Source organism: Garra rufa, chromosome 18 (genome assembly GCF_049309525.1).
Source record: "Garra rufa chromosome 18, GarRuf1.0, whole genome shotgun sequence".
NCBI lineage: Eukaryota > Metazoa > Chordata > Actinopteri > Cypriniformes > Cyprinidae > Garra > Garra rufa.
The window spans coordinates 36,319,238-36,343,633 of NC_133378.1; the positions used below are offsets into that span (position 1 = coordinate 36,319,238).

The 24,396-nt window shown below is 34.7% G+C and overlaps 1 protein-coding gene across 1 annotated transcript in view; it reads right to left on the reverse strand.

Moving 5' to 3' along the window:
• The window catches only part of kcng1 (potassium voltage-gated channel, subfamily G, member 1), a 13,292-nt gene extending 869 nt beyond the window's left edge, over nucleotides 1-12,423 (reverse strand). Inside the window, exon 1 of the mRNA XM_073822751.1 lies at nucleotides 11,575-12,423. Coding sequence (XP_073678852.1) covers nucleotides 11,575-12,406 — 832 coding nt within the window. The 5' untranslated portion in view covers nucleotides 12,407-12,423. The remainder of the gene's footprint in view (nucleotides 1-11,574) is intronic.
• Nucleotides 12,424-24,396: the final 11,973 nt, after the last annotated feature.

Below are 24,396 nucleotides of genomic sequence, written 5' to 3' on the forward strand. Positions count from 1 at the left end.
AGTATTTTTGCTGTACAATTAGGTTGTTGTGAATAACACTATATCTTGATTAGCGTCCTCTTTCTTAGAGCTTGAAACATTTGGACAACATTCATTGTATGGACAAACAACTTATAATATAAAGTAGCAAAAAAACATTTTTTTTTAAATACATTGGAATGGAATAAGGATTAGAAGAAATAGATTAAATTAGGAGTAAATCATCCTCTGGTCACAAGCCTGTCTTGTTCTCAGTTGCAATACTGCTAGCACTCCACTAGAGGAAGCCAGGGACTCATGAAAACACATCCTTCCTTGATTTGTTTTCAGAACTTTGCTGCATTTTATTATTTCACCTCATCTCACCTCGCTTCTTCCTGTGTCTTTTTTTAATTCTCATTAAATTTTAGGATTGCACCTTGAAGACTAACAGCAGCAAAGAAAAAAGTGTTGATTGTGGTACAGAAAATTAATTCAGCTCAATGTGAAAACCCTTGAAACCCTATTTTATAAACACTGTTTGCACGCTTGATGCTTCAGTGCTAAAAACGATAACGTTAGAACGACGTTTCTGCATCTTTGCACCCTGGATCCTTAAAAATAAACCATGTGCCAGACATACAAACCACCAAAACTGATAAACCCTCTGGAGATAACCTTATCTAAATGCTAATAGGTTAAGCAACATTATTTGGATTTCTCAGTAAATACTTTAAATAATTAAATTTGTGAGGTAAAACAATCCTACGTTGTCTATTTTCGCATAAATAGCCTGTGTGACAAACACAAAGGACATAATTCATGAAAATGGAAGGAGCTTCTGTCTGGCCGGTGCTATGTTGGTTTAACGCTTAATTGAATTTTCTATGCTCTGTTTTTTCTCTGTACCTGGGGTGGCCATTTCAATTATTCCAGTGACTGATGTGAGTCCAGACAATGGGTGTCTTAATTCAATTAGTGAAGGAGCTGGTTTAATGTGCGAGTCAGTCTAATTGCCACAAATTATTTCTGGAAAAAGATGACCTCTCCTCTCCTGTAGCAAAGCCGTCAGCTGGAGCAGATTCTCTCTGGTTGAGCAGAACGATTGCGAACAGGGGTCTTAGAGCTTGATGAAGTGAATTAAGTGCACTAGATGTGCTCCTGAGATCTCTCTTCCAGCAGAGATGAGCTGTGAGACACCTGGATGTAATTTTCAAGTGAATTCACAGACCTTGATTAGCTAGTTCGTGTGTGTTGAAGTTTCAACTACAGTCTGCAGGAAGCTAGATCCTCAGGAGCACACCTGAAGTGTTCTTTAGTTCTTTATTTGCATAGTGCTTTTCATAGCACTTTCTATTCAGCTTTACAGAGATTCAAGATGTTAATGTTTATAATATCTTGAAGGATTAGTTCACTAATTAGTCATTTACTCACCCCTATGTCATCCAAGATGTTCATATCTTTTTCTTCAGTCGAAAAGAAATGAAGGTTTTTGAGGAAAACATTTCAGGATTTTCCTCCATATAGTGGACTTCAATAGGGATCAACGTGATGAAGGTCCAAATTGCAGTTTAAATGCAGCTTCAAAGGGCTCTACGCAATCCCAGTTGAAGAATAAGGGTCTTATCTAGCGAAACGATTGGTCATTTTCCAAAAAAAAAAATTAAATTCATATACTTTTTAACCATAAATGCTCATCTTGCACTGGCTGTGCATTAAGAAAGAAAGACATATCTTGGATAACACGGTGGTGAGTATATTATAATCTTTTAATTTCTTCATGGCTTAGAGTAGTATTTAGCAGATTAGAGCTGGATGATAATATAGTTTACATTTTGTGATAATTTAAGCAATGTAGCAGATTTGCTATATAGTGGATATCATGCAAGTGTACCTCAGATTCCAGAGTTATATCTCGGTCAAATACTGTCCTATCCTATGTATAAATCTTAAAAAATCTAGTTTCAAACAATTGACCCTTATGACTGGTTTTGTGGTCCTGTCACATATAATATTTATTGTTTTATGTGATAAACTACAATTTTTTTTATAGGGATGCATGGTGTATCTATGACCAAATTGGCCAGTATTACAGATTTTTTAAAAGATCAGTCAGTTTTTATTGGGTTTTTTATTTGCGTAAGGCTTATTTTTCCTGTTTTTACATTTAGATTTGCTCAATTGAAATTCATAAAAATTAATAAGGAAATAAATGTAATCTGTAGCAAATCTCAAAATGAATAACCTTTGTTTTCATAAGGTACATAATGTTGTGATGCCAAAATTCACTTACAGCATTTAAAATGTTTAACTTTTAGCGTTTTATTTATTTAGATAAAATGGTAAAGAGTTCAAATATTAGTCTTTATCAGTTACCAGCCCAAAAAATAAATAAATAAATAAAACCACATTATCTATAGAGGCCAGAATATACATTTAATATCGATACATCCCTGGCATGTTTTTTTTTTTTGGATACATTTTATACAAATCTTATTTACAAGTTTACAGTAGATAACATTTTGCTTTTTTGCTCACCAAGGCTGAATTTATTTAATCAAAATTACACTAAAACAGCAATATTGTGAAATATTATTACAATTTAAAATAGCTGGTTTTTTATTTCAATATATTTAAAAATGTAATTAGGGCCCGAGCCCAGAATGGGCGAAGGCCCTCTTGTTTTCCTAAGGATTCTTATTTTTTAGGGCCCGAGCCCAAAAGGGCGAAGGCCCTATTGTTCTTCTAAGGGTTATTATTTTTTTTTTTTTTTTTTTTTTTTTTTTTTTTCTTTTTTTCAACCTTCCGGGCACTTTTGGGGGCCTTAACATACTCAAAAACTCTTGAAAATTTGCACATACGTCGGAATCTGCGGCCATCAGGACGCCACAGAGGCTGGGACCCGGGCGTGGTTCAGGGCCTCTACAGCGCCCCCTGGAACACAGTTTGAAAACTTGATGTACTGCGCACACATACTTGCATGTATTGATATGAAACTCGGTACACATATAGATCTCACTGAGCCAAACAACTTTTGTACTCTATGTCATAGGCTCCACCTGACAGGAAGTGAGATATTTAGGGCTGTTTAAAAAGCGCATGCTCTGGAATTTAACGTACTCCTCCCAGGAATTCCATGGGATTGTCACCAAACTCGGTCAGCATGATCTCAAGACATTGGGGACGCTAAATTGCGAGGAGATTTTTGATATCTCGAACGGTTTGGCCGTGGCAAGGCGACAAAGTTATGGCGAGAAATGAGAAACAGGAAGTGTCTAATAACTGTTGACCACATTGCCTGATTCTGATGAAACTTCACCAGATTGTTCGTTGTATGATGCCGATTCCATAAATGTGACTATTATGAGTCAAAGTTATAGCGCCACCAACTGGCAGCAGGAAGTGTGTCATTTTCAAAATGCTTTGATATCAGCCTCTTAATTTTACTCGATTTTCTTTAAACTTCATCAAAATCATGTCAAAACACGGCCGATAAGAATATGTAAAGGGGTCGATGATAAATCGAATGCTGTTGCCATGGCAACATGTCAAACTTTAAAATTAGATTCCTGTCTTTTCGAGGCAGATAACATGCTTAGAATTTCATGAAACTCAACACACACATCAATATTTATGATAGTTAGACACTGGCAAAAGGTCATAAATGGGCGTGGAGCAGGCACTCTATAGCGCCATCTTTTGACAAAAGTTGGGGGGTTAGTTTTTCCTACAGTCACTAAACTCTGTACATATATTAATCTCATCAATTTGGACAACTTTCTAAATCAAACTCATTAGCTGAGACCAACAGGAAGCCGGCTATTTTGATTTGAATGTGGATTTTTGGAAAAATCAGGCTGTAAACAAATGCACACTACTTCTAAGAACAACCAGCTGTTCACACCAAACTTTTTTAACATGAAGAGAATATTCTGAAGATGTTAAATTGCGACCGGATTTTGGATATCTTGAACGGTGTGGACGTGGTGATTTTTTAAAGATATAGTAAAAAATATTTTTATATCTTTAAAGTGCAGCATCCAAACTCTTTAAAACTTTTTTCACACAGAGATCTAATCATTCTGAGCAAGTGCTGGAAATAAAAAATGTATACAAGCTTCTATGAATTAAAGAAAATTTAAAAAAGAACTCAGAAACCTGCTGTCACTCTGGTGAATGTCTCTACAGTATGTGTGTGCGTTCAGTCAGGCACAGAGAAGCTCATTATTGCAGGGGGGAGGGGTGAGAGGCAGAGAGGGTGACAGAGTAGAGAGCCATCCTACAGACCATCTTTGAACAAAATGCACATACTGTATGTAGTGTAATTACATAAATATGTCTGATCTTTGAGAGTCTGATATTTTGAGAAAATATAAAGGGTCACTAAGTCTTTCATTGTTCATTTTTTGCAGTTGTTGTTTTTTATTTATTTTTTACTTAACTGTACCATGAACTTGTCCTATTCAGTCACATAGCAAAAGATTTTAAAAAATACAACTTTTTAGCATGATCAATTTATCTTCATTGATAGACAATATTTACATAGTGTTATTTATTGAATATAAAATCATAATAATAAAAAATTAAGACAAACTTTGACAACAAAACAAACTTTACTGTTATCTCTTCAAAACATCTGAAAACCATAATTTTAAGATCAGTTATAAATATATATATCACCCCGTTAAAATACTCAACTTGATTTTTAAAGATATTTTGAAAGAATGAAGAGTTTATAGAGCACTTTATTGTGTATTGCTGTACACCCACATGAACTGTGTTCATGTTCATGCTAATTCACAGTACATAAACTATATATGAATACTTTTTTTTAGCTTAATATTAATTAACATTAATAAATGCTATTTATTTATTGGTCATGTTAACTAATATAGTTAATGCTAACAAATAAAACTGAATGGCAACATTTTATATTTTGTGTGTATGTGTCTGTGTGTTGATTTTAAAGTCTAACCCTTTCAATTCTGTAAACTTTAAATCCAAACTAGCAGAGGGTTACTTTGAATGCATGTGCCAAGTGGGCACCGTCTTCATTATTGATTCTTAGTAATGTAGCGCTTAAGAGTGATGTCTTATAACAGGAGTCACCAGCAAAGCAATATCCACACAAAAATTGTACAGATAGGTAACGATGACATTTCAGCAGAAGTGGTGGACGTAAAGCAAGCAATAATAACATTTTGTTATCATGAATCTTGTTCTTACTTGTTAGCAGCAGGATATATCATATCTTTCACTAACTCAAACATACCAAGGTCAATCTGCACCAAACTTCATATGTTTGATAATAGTGCTGGCCTGAACACATCTACATGCCAATAATTAGTTACAAGCATAGCGCCACCATCTGGCAGCGGCAAGTTTGGCACATTTAAATGACTAATGACTTTTTTCTATATTTACTGTATTAAAAGCATACTGCCCACCGTTTGCTGATTTCCTGAAGCCACCGGTCGGCGGTGAGCCCAGGTGCGAGGGCCCGTTCATCGCTGCTCGCAGCTTTAATTTTTTTTTTATTTTTTGTTAACCTTCCGGGCACTTAAGGGGGTCTTAACATGCTCAAAAACTCTTGAAAATTTGCACACATGTCGGAATCTGCGGCCATCAGGACGTCACAGAGGCTGGTACCGGGGCGTGGCAAGGGGACTCTACAGCGCCCCCTGGAATTTTTAGGGCCATATAGCACACATACTTGAACGTACACATATGAAACTCGGTACACATATAGAACTCATTGAGCTGAACAACTTTTGTACTCTATGTCATTTTCTTAACGCAACAGGAAGTGAGATATTTAGGGCTGTTTAAAAAGCGCATGCTCTGGAATTTAACGTACTCCTCCCAGGATTTCCATACGATTGTCACCAAACTCGGTCAGCATGATCTCAAGACATTGGGGACGCTAAATTGCGAGGGGATTTTTGATATCTCGAACGGTTTGGCCGTGGCAAGGCGACAAAGTTATGGCGAGAAATGAGAAACAGGAAGTGTCTAATAACTGTTGCACACATTGCCTGATTCTGATGAAACTTCACCAGTTTGTTCGTTGTATGATGCCGATTCCATAAATGTGACTATTATGAGTCAAAGTTATAGCGCCACCAACTGGTAGCAGGAAGCGTGTCATTTTCAAAATGCGTTGAAATCAGCCTCTTAATTTTACTTGATTTTCTTCAAACTTCATCAAAATAATGTCAAAACACGGCCGATAAGAATATGTAAAGGGTACGATGATAAATCAAATGCTGTTGCCATGGCAACGTGTTAAACTTTAAAATTAGATTCCTGTCTTTTCGAAGCAGATAACATGTTTAGAATTTCATGAAACTCAACACACACATCAATATTAATGATAGTTAGACACTGGCAAAAGGTCATAAATGGGCGTGGAGCAGGCACTCTATAGCGCCATCTTTTGACAAAAGTTGGGGGGTTAGTTTTTCCTACAGTCACCAAACTCTGTACATATATTGTTCTCATCAATCTGGACAACTTTCTAAATCAAACTCATTAGCTAAGACCAACAGGAAGCCGGCTATTTTGATTTGAATGTGGATTTTTGGAAAAATCAGGCTGTAAACAAATTCACACTCCTTCTAAGAATAACAAGGTATTCACACCAAACTTTTTTAACATGAAGAGAAGATTCTGAAGATGTTAAATTGCGAGCGGATTTGGGATATCTTGAACGGTGTTGACGTGGTGATTTTTTAAAAAACATAACCCTAATCTTTTATATCTTTAAAGTGCAGCATCCAAACTCTTTAAAACTTTTTTCACACAGAGATCTAATCATTATGAGCAAGTGCTGGTAATATCATAGTTATTCAAGCTTCTATGAATTAAAGAAAATTAAAAAAAGAAATCAGTAAACTGTTGTCACTGGGCTGACAGTCTGTGTTGACACTAAGAGTGACTGAAGGGGGGAGGGGTGAAAGGGAGAGAGACCAGTGGAACATGCTGTTTTGCTTAAGACCATCTTTGAGGAAGATGCAATTTGCACATTGCACATTGCTGTAGTTTAATCTGCATAAATAAGTCTGAACTTATGAAAATATAAAGGGTCACGAACTCTTTCATTCTTTGTATATTGCAGTTGTTGTTTTTTATTTATTTTTTACTGAACTGTACCATGAACTTGTCCTATTCAGTCACATAGCAAAAGATTAAGAAAAATACAACTTTTTAGCATGAGCGATTTATCTTCATTGATAGACATTTATTTTCATAATTAAAATTTTTGATTCAATAAAAAAAAAAAACAATTTCAAGACAACTAACAATTTCAAGACAAACTTTGACAACAAAACAAACTTTGCTGTTATCTGTTCAAAACATCTGAAAATTGTACCATTTTAAGATGAGTTATATTTATATATCGCCCCATTACAATACCCAACTTGATTTTTAAAGATATTTTGAAAGAATGAAGCGTTTATTGAGCACTTTATTGTTTATTGTTGTATACCCACATGAACTGTGTTCATGTTCATGTTAATTCACAGTACATACACTATGTTAAAAGATACTAATTTACCTTTAAACAATATATGAGTACTTTTTTAGGTTAATATTAATTAACATTAATAAATGCTATTTATTATTGTTCATGTTAACAATGTTAACAAATGAAACTGGATGGTAAAGTTGTATATTTAGTGTGTATTTGTCTGTGTGTTGATTTAAAAATGTAACCCTTTCATTTCTGTAAACTTTAAATCCAAACTGGCAGAGGGTTACTGTGAATGCATGTGCCAACTGGGCACCGTTTTCCTAATTGATTCTTAGTTATGTAGCGCTTAAGAGTGATGTCTTATAACAGGAGTCACCTGCAAAGCAATATCCACACACAAATGGAACAGATAGGTAACGATGACATTTAAGCAGAAGTGGTGGACGTAAAGCAAGCAATAATAACATTTTGTTATCATCATGAATTACATGTTCTTATCATCATCATCAGAATATAGGGAAAATGTTCCCTATATTGTGAACGGCTTTGGGATATCTTGAACGGTGTTGATGTGGTGATTTATGAATGTAACAATAAAAAAGATGAAGAGTTATTTTCATATATCTTTAAATTGCATTATTCTTACTCATCAAAACTTTTTACATATAAAGAACAAGAAATTCTTAGGAAATACGCGTAGTTTCAAAATGTTATCATGCTCAGAGGCCCCAAAAACATTAAAAGTGTCAAATAAATTCGTCAGATTAAAGCTCTAATACCAGGGATGAACACTAGAGGTCCTCATAAGATAAGGAATCGTTTGACCTCTAATGCTATTTAGCTCATTGTCAGTGTATAAGAATGACAATAATCCATAGAATCAGTTGATATGTACTGTACTGTCAGTGTAATTTTACATAATTATTTTGTATAGGTGCTTAAAGAGCATTAAAATATTTTTTTTTATCTTTTAAGGAAAAATTATGTGATTTAAATACATATATACACTCTCACTGATAGAACAAAGTATCTTATAAGTATGACACTATACTGCTCAGTTCACTTAATTAGAATGAGAAACAAATACAAAAAGGCCAAAAAGTCAACTAAGTTAATATGTATTTATTTTCAATATATTTGTTTATAATTATTTCACAGATGCTTATAGACTATTAAAATAATATTTAAAGATGCTTGTAGACCATAAAACATGGTGACTATTTAAAATAGGGTCCAATACCTACAAAAAAGCCTCTTGGAGCAAAATTTGACACCCAACAGGAAGTCGGTTATTTTTAATTTTCTCAGCAAATTTTGTCATTTTTGCCATTTTCAGGCCTCGTACTTGAACGAACTCCTCCTAGAGATTTATCCGGATTAACGCCAAATTTGCTGAGTGTAATCTAAAGCACTTTGTGACGTTAAATTGCAAAGATCTAGAGTTTTCATTGGAGGGCGTGTCCATAGCAGTCTCGCAAATTTCGATGTTTCGCCATGAAAAAGGAAGTTTCTATAACTCAGGCATACAATGTCCGATCTGTCCCAAACTTCACATGTGTGATAACACTCCTGACCTGAAGACATCTACATTCCCATATTCAGTTATAGTCATAGCGCCACCTGCTGGCAACAGGAAGTGTCATGCTGTACTCTACAACAAACTCCTCCAAGAGATTTATACAGATCAACACTAAAATCGGTCAGTCTAATAAAAAGGCTTAAGTGATGTTAAATTGCGAAGATCTTGAGTTTTCGTTGAAGGGCATGTCCGTGGTGACCTGACAAAGTTTGATGTTTGGTCATGGACATAGAAGTTGTTATAACTCAGCCATAAAATGTCCAATCTGCCTCAAACTTCACATGTTTGATAAGAGTCCTGGCCTGAAGACATCTTAAGGCCAATATTCAGATATCATCATAGCGCCACCTATTGACAGCAGGATATATCATATCTTGCACTAACTTAAACATACCAAGGTCAATCTGCACCAGACTTCATATGTTTGATGAAAGTGCTGGCCTGAACACATCTACATGTCAATAATCAGTTACAGGCATAGCGCCACCAGCTGGCAGCAGGAGGTTTGGCACATTTAAGTGACTTTGATCTATTTTTCCTACATTAACTGTTTTAAAAGCATAATGCCCACCGTTTGCTGTTTTCCTAAAGCCACCGGTCGGCGGTGAGCCCGGGTGCGAGGGCCCGTTCATCGCTGCTTGCAGCTTTAATTTATTCTTGTGATTCAAACCAGAATTTTAAGCATCATTACTCCAGTCTTCGGTGTCACATGATCCTTCAGAAATCATTCTAATACAACAGCTGATTTGCTGTTCAAGAGACATGATTATTATTATCAATGTTGAAAAAAGTTAATATTTTTGTGGAAACCATACACATTTTAGGATCATTTAATGAACAGAAAGTTGACTGCATTAAACTGCATTTAATTAAAAAGAATCTTTTATTAAACTATAAATGTCTTTACTGTCACTTTTGACCAATTTAAAGGGGTCATCGGATGTCAATAGTAGTGTAAAAAAAACCTTTTACCTTCAAAATCAGCTCTGCAAAACATCAACTCATATTATTGTATGGCCCTTTGAATGCAAATGAGAAAAATCTGCTGGCTTACTTCAGCAGCATTTAGCAGCGTTCAGCAGCGTTTAACTGCATTTAGCGGCAAAACTTGCCAACAAGCACATTTTTAAGAAAAGCCATTTGCAAAGATGCATAAACAACCCTTATACTCACTTCTGCTGTGGGTGAAGCTGCATCACGAACAATTTGCACAAACATAGATGCATAGGTAGATGGGAATCGGCGCTTGCATTTTAAAAACGTTTAAAAACGTTAAACCTCTGCATCTTCAGCTCAGTTGTCGGGAGTAATGAATATGTTCATTATTATATGTCTAACAACAGAACACCTCAATCGCTCAATCTGAGACATTCTTGTCTTCCCCTGCACCTGAGTCACACAATGGCGATCGGAGTCGGACTGTTTCAGCTCGGTGAGGGCGGGTCTAAGGTAAGGCGCTCATGTCAATCAACTGCCGTGGGAGTGGCCTCTGTTGTGTGTCGTCACACCCACAAGAAGCTGAGAATGACCTGATTTTAAAAAGGGAATATTACTTTTAAAGATTAAAAAATATCACTGGGTGGATTTTTATCATTTTAGGGTGGTTGTGTACAAACTACCAACACACACTAATGTTCAAACAACATGTAAAAGTTAGTTTTGCATCCGATGACCCCTTTAATGCATCCTTGCCTAATTAAAGTTTAAAGAATTACTTCACTTCCAAAATAATAATTTACTCACTCACTTGTCATCCAAGATGTTCATGTCTTTCTTTCTGAAGTCGAAAAGAAATACAGATTTTTGAGGAAAACATTCCAGGATTTTTCTCCATATAGCGGACTTCAATGGGGATCAACGGGTTAAAGGTCCGAATTGCAGTTTCAATGCAGCTTCAAAGGGCTCTACATGATCCCAGCCGAGGAATAAGGGTCTTATTTAGTGAAACAATAAAAATGTATATACTTTTAGCAACAAATGCTTGTCTTGAACTAGCTAGACCTCACGCATTATATAGTCAGGCGGAAGTACCGACCCAGTGTTTACAAAGCGAACGTGCAAAGACAGTCAAACGCACTTTACAAAAAAAAAAAAGGTAAAACAATGATGTTAGACAATTTTAAAGTTGGAGGAGAAAATGAGATGGAGTTTTCTGCCCTACTCCAACTTTTTGAACTGAAGTACACAGAAAAAAACTAATCGCGTGTGTATGTAATGCGTCAAATCATGCATGAACATTACAGTGCTAGTGTGAGATAAGCATTTGTGGTTAAAAAGTATAGAAATTTAAATTATTTTTTGAAAATGACTGATCGCTTCGCTAGATAAGACTCTTATTCCTCGGCTGGGATAGCGCAGAGCTCTTCGAAGCTCCACTGAAACTGCAATTTGGACTTTCAACTCATTGATCCCCACTGAAGGCCACTATATGGAGAAAAATCCTGGAATGTTTTCCTTAAAAACCTTAATTTCTTTTCAACTGAACAAAGCAAGACATAAACATCTCGGATGACATGGGGATGAGTAAATCATCCTTTAATTTCTTTTTAAAGAGGCTCCAAACTTTTAAACAGTAGCAGCTTGTTGGACGAATTGATACTCACAGTCTCCTCCTCCTCTCTCATGGCAGGCATGGTGCTTATGGACAGATTGATGGCTGTTATTGTGACGAACAGCACCGACAGACAGGCAAAGATCTTTCCAGGCAGACCAGAGTGAGGCTTCTCCACCATGTCTCTTAGTTTTCCCATCCAGCGGCTGAGACGAGACTCCCTGGCCAAACCGCTTTCGCTGTCATCCTCGTCGTCCTCGTCCTCCTCCGCTACCCGCTCCAACTCATCGCACTCCTCCACGCGCTGTATGAGGCGTCGCCGGCAGCACCACTCCAAGCTCTCCTCCGGGACGCCCCAATAGAGCAGCTCTTCTTGGAAGGACAGGGCGCACATCTCCCGCAGAGAGCGCAGCTTCCCCGCGCGCAGGAAGGTTAGGATGGTCCGGAAGGCGCAGGGACTGCGGTCGAAGAAGAACTCATTGTGCACCACATCGTAGTCATCGCACACCCGCATGATCTCGTCGAAGCTGCTGCACAGACGCAGCTGGCCCAGACGTGAGAGGGGGAAGTCCTCCAGTGTGGTCCAGGGAAGCTGGTAACGCAGGCCACCCACGTTGATGATGACGTGCAGCCGCTGGCCGCAGGACGGCAGGTTGCCGTTGTCGTCCGTATGGAGCGCATCGGTGAAGTTGGGGTCGGTTGGAGGCAGTCTTTGTGCCCGTTTGTAGTACACACCCTTGAGGGCCTCTTGCTCATGGATGGGTGGTGCATTTAGAGAGGTGTCTGAGGTGCAACTCAAAGCGCTGTAGTCATAATCCGAACCATCACCCGCCAGTAAAGTCATCTTTTACCCAGCCACCTCCACCTCAGCGGCTGTCACATGCCTGTAGTCCAGTGCTTCCTCTCAAAGAGTGACCTGCTCAACGAGAGAGGGACGTCAGATTTGTGATCAAAGAGATTAAGGCCTGTTCACACCAAGAACGATTGTTAACTACAATAGCATACACAACACCATAACTTTCTGTTTGGTTTAAGCACATGCACAGTTCTGTTGTTTGCTATAAATGGTCATGGATGGATTCATGTCAATTCATCAGCTGGAAAACATTGTTCTAAAAGTGATTCAAACAATATCGCTTCTGAGTGTAGTTACAGTTATCTATCTATCTATCTATCTATCTATCTATCTATCTATCTATCTATCTATCTATCTATCTATCTATCTATCTATCTATCCATCTATCTATGTATCTATCCATTTATCCGTCTACTATTACTATACCATTACTACCATTACTACTATACCATTTTTACCTATCTATCTATCATCTGTATCAATCTATCCATCTATCATCTATCCGTCTATCTATTTATCATCTATGTATCTACCCATTTATCCATCTACTACCTATCTGTCTGTCTATCCATCAATTTATCCATCTATCATCTATCTATTCGTCTATCATCTATCCGTCTATCTATCTGTCTATCATCTATCCGTCTACTACCTATCTGTCTATCCATCAATTTATCCATCTATCATCTATCTATCTATCCGTTTATCTATCCGCCTATCATCTATCCGTCTATCTATTTATCATCTATGTATCTATCCATTTATCCATCTACTACCTATCTGTCTGTCTATCCATCAATTTATCCATCTATCATCTATCTATCCGCCTATCATCTGTATCAATCTATCTATCTATCATCTATCCATCTATCTATCTATCTATCTATCTATCTATCTATCTATCTATCTATCTATCTATCTATCTATCTATCTATCTATCTATCCGCCTATCATCTGTATCAATCTATCCATCTATCATCTATCCGTCTATCTATTTATCATCTATGTATCTATCCATTTATCCATCTACTACCTATCTGTCTGTCTATCCATCAATTTATCCATCTATCATCTATCTATCTATTCGTTTATCATCTATCCGTTTATCTATCCGCCTATCATCTATCCGTCTATCTATTTATCAACTATGTATCTATCCATTTATCCATCTACTACCTATCTGTCTTTCTATCCATCAATTTATCCATCTATCATCTATCTATTCATCTATCATCTATTCGTCTATCATCTATCCATCTATCTATGTGTCTATCATTTATCCGTCTACTACCTATCTGTCTATCCATCAATTTATCCATCTATCATCTATCTATCCGCCTATCATCTGTATCAATCTATCTATCTATCATCTATCCATCTATCTATCTATCTATCTATCTATCTATCTATCTATCTATCTATCTATCTATCTATCTATCTATCTATCTATCTATCTATCCGCCTATCATCTGTATCAATCTATCCATCTATCATCTATCCGTCTATCTATTTATCATCTATGTATCTATCCATTTATCCATCTACTACCTATCTGTCTGTCTATCCATCAATTTATCCATCTATCATCTATCTATCTATTCGTTTATCATCTATCCGTTTATCTATCCGCCTATCATCTATCCGTCTATCTATTTATCAACTATGTATCTATCCATTTATCCATCTACTACCTATCTGTCTTTCTATCCATCAATTTATCCATCTATCATCTATCTATTCATCTATCATCTATTCGTCTATCATCTATCCATCTATCTATGTGTCTATCATTTATCCGTCTACTACCTATCTGTCTATCCATTGATTTATCCATCTATCATCTATCTATCTGTCTATCATCTATTCGTCTATCTATTGTCTATCATCTATCCATCAATTTATCCATCTATCCTTATATCATCTATGTATCTATCCATCTATCTGTCTATCATCTCTTCGTCTAACTATCTGTCTATCCATCTATTTATCCATCTATCATCTATCTATCCATCTGTCTATCCGTCTATCATCTATCTGTCTATCTATCATCTATGTATCTATCCATTTATCTGTCGACTATCTATCTATCTATCTATCTATCTATCTATCTATCTATCTATCTATCTATCTATCTATCATCTATCTATCTATCTATCTATCTATCTATCTATCTATCTATCTATCTATCTATCTATCTATCTATCTATCTATCGTCCGTCTATATATTGCTATATCCGTTTGTCTGTCTGAGAATATATATTTAAAAATGTTCTAAAATCTATCTATCTATCTATCTATCTATCTATCTATCTATCTATCTATCTATCTATCTATCTATCTATCTATCTATCTATCTATCTATCTATCTATCTATCTATCTGTCTATCCTTCTATTTATCCATCTATTATCTATCTATCTGTCCATCCATCCATCCATCTCCTTTAAAAACATGAAGATCATAATTTTATAAAAGCACATATATTCATTCTTCTGGTACATTTTGTGTATTCTTTCAGCCTTACATTAGTTTGTCATTTTTACAGCCATTTGTTTATAGCAATGTATTTCTAAAACTGGAAATACAGTATTATAATTTATTGCATATATTTTGTGGCTGTACAAATGAAACTAATGAAGTATTTGGCCCTATTCACTTCCACTGTGAGTGCCTGACTCTTATCCTAAAGAAAAAAAAAAAGGAGAAATTTCAATTAATTTTTTTGGTTGTCAACATGAGTTCTGCCAATTAAATTTGCACTGATCCCGGAAAAATCTTTTAAAAATGATTGTGATCAAATGTTTGTGGCACATTATACCAATCAAATGCATTTTAGGACAAACAAACAAAAAACAGATCAAATAGATGAATGAACACAGCTACTAAACTAAAAAACCAATCTGCAAGAGGTAGCGAGAGAAAGTGAATGCTATTACAATAATGACATCTTCCTCTGTAATGCACTACAAAGTACTTTCTAATGGACACAAACCTCCCGGCTTCTGCTGATCAATGATCCTGCCGTCTACATTTTTGGCAAGACTCTGTAATTTAGGTCTGATTTTATTTCATTCACTACCTTTAAACTTTTGACTAATAATGAGCAGTTCTTGTTTTTCACTTTCATCTGGTGTTTTTAGGAGCATCTGGGAGCTTCAGATAAGATGCTTTATGTTGGGACTTGTTGCGTGGGACCTGCCAATGAATGAACCCTTGTGAAACAAGTGAACAGAATATCTTGGCATGCAGCTCCCATACCCTGTGATAGCCTGCGACAGGAAGCATTCCCATCCAAGTAAGAGTGTGAAAATGAATAACTCGAGTGCTTCTAACACCTCTTTTTCAAACTTGTCTCAAACGTTCACCTACACAACAAGTGGAGTGTTTTGAACCTTAGACACCTGTCTTGCAATGCCACGATGCGAAACACAATCTACATGATAAAATTAAATGCTCTGACTCGACATCTCACCAGTGAAGACATTCACCTCCCAGACGAGGTTAGGTTGAATTTATCTGCTGCTTTTTACTTGGGAAATTGAATTGAATTGGCTACCCACAGGAAGTCAAACTTGAATAAAAGGGAGAGGAATTTACTGGATTTATCTGAAAGAAAATCCACACAGGTCATGCATTCTAGGAAATTAAATGTTTTCCCACCCTTTTCAAATTTATTTGAGTATCATTGAGACACTATTATAGCATTTATAAATATTTATTGTCATGTTGTTTTCATCCTTTCTGGTTGTTTTTTAATGTCTATATAGTTTTCTTTTCTTATTATTTTTATTCCAGGTTTAGTTTTAGTTATTTTAGTTAATCATGTGATAAATTGAGAAATGAAAAAAGGAAAAATAATCACATTTAAGTTACAATAAAATTACTTATATTGTTAATAACATCATAAAAATATTAATTTCTCTCTAACAATTTCTATGTGTTTCAACATTCATAGTTTAGAAATTTTGCTTTTCTTATTAAAAATCACAGTTAATTTTTTTTAATTCTCTATAGTTTTTTTTTTTTTCATTTTTTTATTTCAGTTTGTTTAGTTAATTTTAGCCTTTGCAACTAGTTGAAAAAAAATATATATAGTTTTTTTTTTTAAATATTTGTATTCCAGTTTGAGTTATTTTAGTTAATTTTAATATTTAATTTATTTTAAATACTGCTTGTTATAGTTTTTTTCTGGTTTCATTTGAGTTTCAGTAACAAAAATACAGTAACAAAAAAAGTAATTTAAGATGATTAAATATATAACATATATACAAATTTTATATATATATATAATATATATATATATATATATATATATATATATATATATATATATATATATAAACTCTAAAACTTTTTCTTTTCAAACAACATTCATGCTTTGCAAACTTTGTTTTAAAAAAAAATGTTAATTTTTGAAAATGTCTATATATATATATATATATATATATATATATATATATATATATATATATATATATATATACACACTTTTTATATTCCAGTTTGTTTTAGTTATTTTAGTTAATCATGTTTTAAAAGAAATATAAAAGAAATATATACATATATGAAATAAATAAATAAATTATATATATATATAATTTTTTTAATTATATATAAACGTTTTTTAAAAAGATTTTATTTTGAGTATTGATTTTAAGTATTGATTTTAGTATTGTTTTTTATGGTTTCATTTCAGTAACAAAATACACAATTTAAGCTGATTTAAATATATAAATTATATATCAAATTAATAATAACAATAATAATATATAAAATATATTAATATGTAAACTCTGAAAACTTTTTTCCAACTTTACTTTTCTAATTAAAAATTGCAATGTCATTCTACCTTACATTCAAATTCAAATTGCATATATATAATATATTACATTAATTATATAATTAATTAATTATATATCAAATTTTGAAAAAGTTAATTTAATCCTGAATGGTCCACAACCCTGCCATAAAAGCACCACAGAAGTAATGTAAGTAATAACAGAATTACTAAAACTAATATATTTATTTCTGAAGTATTTATATATATATATAAATACTTCAGAAATAAAGAAGCATGACTTGTTGAATGTCAGTTCATTTTAATTCTACTTCCTGTCTTCCTGACTTTTCACAAATTCACAAATTCAACTGGAATTGAAATGATTCTAAAATAAATTCCAAGTGGCGCACGACGCTGCTCCCAGATGCTTCAAACCCTCCATGGCCAGTGTCCAAACTAATTAAATCAATTACCATGATTAAGCTGTAATGGGTTCACAAGTCACAAATTAGTGTCCGTGGCCCTGTGTGTTCAGGCACCAATCAGGGGCCAAGATGGGAGCCTTCGGGTTGCTAAAATCAGGAAGCGTGTGCGTCACTGCATGCTTATTAAGCACCTGCACTGTCAGTCGCCACAAGATAATCATTACATTGGCCTTTTGTTTCCGACCTGTCAAATTAAGCGTGCACCAACCACTGGGCTGCCGAGGAACGTCCGCTGCCTTTATCTTCAGCACATGCTGGCCTTTATCTTAAGAAGAGTTGAGTTTCAAAGAAGTAGTGACATGAGAATAAGAGGATGAGAGAAAGGTGAAAAGCATGGGTCGACAAATTCCACACAGAAGAGGTTGGGAATGCACGTCTTTGAAAAATAGCAACTGGTGGCTTTTTAAACTGACAAGCAAACACTAGTTGGCAGTTTTCAAAAGTTTGTGAACAGTAGGATTTTTAATGTTTTTAAAGAAGTCTCTTCTGCTCACCAAACCTGCATTTATTTCATTCAAAGTAGAGCAAAAACAGTAACATTTTGAAATATTTTTACTGTTTAAAATAACTGCTTTTATTTGAGTTTATTTTAAAATGTAATTTATTCCTGTGATCAAAGCTGAAGTTTCAGCATCATTACTGCAGTCTTTAGTGTCACAGGAATAAATTACATTTTAAAATATATTCAAATAGAACACAGCTATTTTAAACAGTAAAAATATTTACAGATTTTACTGTTTTTGCTGTACTTTGGATCAAATAAATGCAGGTTTGGCGAACAGAATAGACTCCTTTTGACTGGTAGTGTACATAAAAAGTGAAACTAATTTTAAAAATTGTCCATTATTTCCTCACCCTGATGTCCTTCCAAAGTCATAAAGTAAATTTAAGAAATCATAAAAAAAATTCAGAAAAACGTTTTCTGTGAAATTAGATGAAAATGTAAGCATACTGTTTGCAATATATTAGCTAAATAAATGAATTAAATAATTAAATAAATAAATAAAACAGGGTTGTGGAAAATTCTGAATTGAAGAATTGGCTCCTTTTTAAATTATGAGTAATTTTATTTATTTTATATTAAATATTAATACTAAATGGCAACAACTAACAGGAAGCCGAATTGGAATGACAAGAAAAGTTATTTACTGAACTGCAATTCAAAAGTAATGGATTCTTGCAAATGGTATATTTCGATATCAATTTAAGACTGTTTGTCTATAAAGTCTTTAAAACATCATTTTAAATTAAGAAACATTTTTGGGGGATATTTACATTTTTTATTAAAAATATTTTTACAGTTTTTATTAAAATGTTTTTACATTTTTTATTAAAATTATTTTTACATTTTTTTATTTTAATGTATTACTTTTTTATTTTTATATTTAAATTACATAAATTATTACATCAATTCTTTGTTTAAACAAAAATTGTTTTATGTGAATTTCTGTCAATTTCAGTTCACTCTAATTCTGCTTCTTAGGATTCAAATTCATTTCTGGAACTGAATTTGCATTTAAAAATTCACAACTCATTATTGAAGTAGTATAATTCATATAATTAACATAATTCTGAAAAAGAATTACATTTAAGCTCTGTAAATTTTGTTGAGTGTCAATTTATTTGAATTCTATTCTGCCTGCTACCTCAATTAAAAATACTGGAATTCAACTGTAATTTAAAAGTCATTCTCAAATCAATTCAAAGTGGTGCACAACACCCATAGCCAGTTAAATCCATTAAATTGCACCACAAAAATAGTCCATAGGGGTCATTTTTTAAAATTGAGATTTCTACATCATGATATGGTTTCAAAAGCACTTGGAATACAACACAGACAAAGTCATATGTGACCTGGACCACAAAACCAGTCTTAAGTAGCACTAGTATATTTGTAGCATTAGCCAAAATACATTGCATGGGTCAAACTTATTTATTTTCTTTTATGTCAAAAATCATTAGGATATTAAGTAAAGATCATGTTCCATCAAGATATTTTGTAAGTTTCCGTCCGTAAATATATCAAAACTTCTGATTAGTAAACTTAATTTGGACAACAAGGCGATTTTCTCAATATTTAGATTTTTTTGCACCCTCAGATTTTTAAATAGCTGTATCTCTGCCAAATATTGTCCTGATAACATTGTTGGTTATGAGACATACAAGCATCAATGTTATTTGCATATCTTTATGGTGCTTTTATCACCTGGATGCAGTATTTCATTGTGCACATCGTTTTTTCCCCAACACATTCTTCAAGATTGCTCATCCACAGAAGAAAGAAAGTCAGTGGGTTTGGAAGAACAAGAGGAGGAGAAAACAATGACACAGTTTTCTTTTTGGTGAACTATTCCTTTTAAGGAACTACAGTACGGATGGACAGAATGTAAGGTGCCTGTGAGAAAAAATGGAGGAGAAGAGCGAACCTTTGAACCGCGGCATGGGTTACAGTGAGTTTGAAGCGTATATATTTCTCTCTGACGCAGCGAGATCACAGCTTTGCTCCAGGGCTTTTTCTCCAGATTGCCTCTGAGTCACAGGACTGTGATTTTGGCAGTAACACGCTGAGCACACTTTCCCAACCTAACAGCACTAACCTCCATCATGTAGAAAACTGAGCACTGGGGATCTGAACCCTCTGCTTTCAAAGAACACTTCGTCCATAAATGAACATTGTGTCTTTTACTCACCCTCACGTCTTTCCAACGTCAAACATACATACTAGGGCTGTCAATTTAACATGTTCATTTAAATAATTAGCTATAGAAGCTATAGAAAAATAATGCATTTAGGTCACCTTACATTTATTACAGTTGATTGGTGACAAGTTATATAGTTATATCCCAATAAAATAAAACAGAGTGAGGCAAAAATGCCCCTTCACTCATATTTATATAATATGTGACCCTGGACCACAAAATCGGTCATAAGTGTCAATTTTTCAAAATTGAGATTCACAGATTTATAGATCTACAAGTACTGTCAATACTAATCAATATTTAGCAGAGATACAACTATTTGAGAATCTTATTAATGTTCTTATTAATGCATATTATTAATCAAAAATGATATATATTTTCTGATATATATATATACAGTATGAAATTTATTCTTCATCTACATGGAATCTTTATTTAATGTCCTAATGATTTTTGGCATAAATGAAAAATCCATAATTTCGACCCATGCAATGTATTTTTGGCTATTGCTACAAACATCCCGTGCTACTTGACTGGTTTTGTGGTCCAGGGTCACATATAATTTTAGTTAAGCAATATCAAACAAGTGCAAATGTGACATTGACTTTTCTACCACAGTTCAATGAATATGAAGTTAATATTGTGTTACATTTTAGACACTCGAAATTCAAGATAAGGGGACCTCCCCCTGTATGACTTTTATGTATTTTATATTTATATAATTTGATATAGTTAACATCACACAAAGAGCACAATCTTTTTCTCCAAATATCAGCACAATTGCAAACGTGATATTGATCTTATAAAACAATCCAGTAAACAAGTTAATATTAATTGACTTACATTTTAGACACAACAGTTCTTGTTTTTGTTGTATTTCTACAACAAACTACAGCATTTCTACAGCATCCCTGAGCAACACAACAGTGTTTTGTTACTGACTCAATGAATCACTCATGCAGTGACTTGCCGCCACTGGTGATTTTAGGTTTATATTTAGGGGTTTGTGCAGACCAAATCGTAAGTCGTATAGACTTGAAACTTGGATGGATGGTAGTACTAATTGGCTCGATGGGGGCCTTAAAGGAACACTCCACTTTTTTTGGAAATAGGCTCATTCTCCAACTCCCCCCGAGTTAATAAGTTGAGTTTTACCGTTTTGAAATCCATTCAGCCGTTCTCCTGTTCTGGCGATATCACTTTTAGCATAGCTTAGCATAGATCATTGAATCCTATTAGACCAATAGCATCATGTTCAAAAATGACCAACGAGTTTCCATATTTGTCCTATTTAAAACTTGACTCTTCTGTAGTTATATCGTGTACTAAGACCGGTGGAAATGCAAAGCTTCAATTTTCTAGGCTGATAAGATTAGGAACTACACTCCCATTCCGGCGTAATAGTCAAGGAAGTTTGCTGCCGTAATAAGGCTGAAGCAGGAGCAGTAATACCACGCAGCACATGTGCAAATGCTAAACTAGCTGGGAACTCATTTCTGATAATACTCCGCCTGCTCCAGCCTTATTACGGCAGCAAACTTCCTTGACTATTACGCCGGAATGGAAGTGTAGTTCCTAATCTTATCAGCCTAGAAACTCGCAGCTTTGCATTTCCACCGGTCTTAGTACACGATATAACTACAGAAGAGTCAAGTTTTAAATACAACAAATATGGAAACTCGTTGGTCATTTTTGAACGCGATGCTATTGGTCTAATAGGATTCAATGATCTATGCTAAGCTATGCTAAAAGTGATATCGCCAGAACAGCAGAACAGCTGAATGAATTTCAAAACGGTAAAAAATCAACTTATTAACTTGGGGGGAGTTGGAGAATGAGCCTATTTCCAAAAAAAGTGGAGTGTTCCTTTAAAGCATTCAAAAATCCTAAACCATCAGTCGCAGGCTTGGGTATTTTGGATTTTTTGAAAAACCTACTTTTACAAATTCATAGGTTTTTTCTGCCCGATCAGAACCAAACCAGTTCAGAAAGAATATCAATAATCATCAAAAAAAGTTGAATTTTTGACTCACTGTTGCGAGGGGATGCCAAAACTTTCGAAAGGAGCGAGGCCACTTTTAGTAAACTGCCTATAACTCCTGAACAGAATGAGATATCTTCGTCAAGTCTAAAATCACAGGAAAACATTGGCCGATGAAGTTTGAGCACCTATTAGACAAGGTTAATGGAGGCCAATCGGAACGAGACTTGGTGGGTCTGTTTGACTCTTTGGTCTGTGAGAAAACTTAAAGAAATCAGCCATAGAGGGGTGATATCGCATTTTTCAATCTTAAATAATTGTACATAGCTTAGCATAGATCATTGAATCCTATTAGACCAATAGCATCGCGTTCAAAAATGACCAACGAGTTTTGATATTTTTCCGATTTAAAACTTGACTCTTCTGTAGTTATATAGTGTACTAATACCGGCGGAAAATTAAGATTATGAATTACACTCGCATTCCAGTGTAATAGTCAAGGAAGTTTGCTGTCGTAACATGGCCGAAGCAGGCGGAGTAATATCACGCAGCACCTGAAATTAGTTCCCAGCTTGGTTAGCATTTGCACATGTGTTGCCTGATATTACTGCGCCTGCTTCGGCCATGTTACGGCAGCAAACTTCCTTGATTATTACGCCAGAATGGGAGTGTAGTTCCTAAGCTTATCAGCCTAGAAAATCGCAGCTTTACATTTTCCGCAGGTATAAGTACACGATATAACTACAGAAGAGTCAAGGTTTAAATAGGACAATTAGCGAAACTCATTGGTAATTTTTGAACACGATGCTATTGGTCTAATAGGATTCAATGATGAAAGTGAAAACAGTAAAACTAAACAGTAAAACTCAACTTATTAACTCGGGGGGAGTTGGAGAATGAGCCCATTTCCAAAAAAAGTGGAGTGTTCCTTTAAGAATATGTAAAAAACTAATCCTATAAAACATAAAGAAAACCTCAAAACTTCACAAAACCTGGTGAACACATGCGACAGGTGATTCTAAATAAGCACGCATAATTTTAGGGAGATCAAACCACAGCTGGCACTATAACAGAAAAAAATGTTAAAAAAACTTTTAAATGCCAAAAATGCTTTTTTGGAATCATTGATTTAGGTCATTACAGACTTGCAAAACAATATGTAATGTCTTATGTAATGTTTTTTCCACAGCGAACCCCGGTAATTGCTGCTTGCAGCTATATTTAAAGTATATTTTTATAGGTTTGGAAAAATGGCCTTATAAAGGTAAAAATCCATCTAAACTTACTGGAAAAATTAATTTCTGTTGGTCCTGTAAACTAACCATCAAACAGAATATGAAGAACACCAAAAGCTTTGGGAGTCAGCTGTCAACAGCAATCCTAAACCTGCCAAAACTCCAGCACAATAACTAATTATTGCTATCAACAAAATTCAATAAAATACCAATTTAATTTTGTCCAAGCTGCTCTTTTCCAAACACAATTTTCAAGGCTTGATCTCTTGACACCACAAGTCATCTCAAAGGAGAAGTGCCATTTGAAACAAAACTAGTTGTTCCCCAATTTTCAGTTTTATGACTGAGCTACTCGAGCAGAATAAGAGAGTGCTCTGGTAATGTGATATTTAGTATGCAGAACACAGGAAGATTACAGGAATTGCTTATTTACATTGCTGGATTTGGTGACTGTTGAACGGCACAAATAATCATTCTGTGACAGCCAGAGAAAATTACTCAATGGGAAAATTGCTTGTGCGTTTAATACACTCAGTGCAGTCGTCCAAAATTGAATGGCGACAGCCTCCGTGCTGCTTCTGATATTACAAAAAACCCATCTGGATCTGATATCATAAGGCAAAATCTGACAAGTTTCATATTTTGATCAGTCTTGCTCTCACCGTTACTTACATGAGCTGTGAACTATTTATGCTATCAAAACGTACATTGTTTTCCAAATGAATGCTTTATCATCAAGTGTGAATGGTTTTGGAGTATTTGAGTTTGTGTGCATATGTGTGAAAGCTTAATGGCAGAA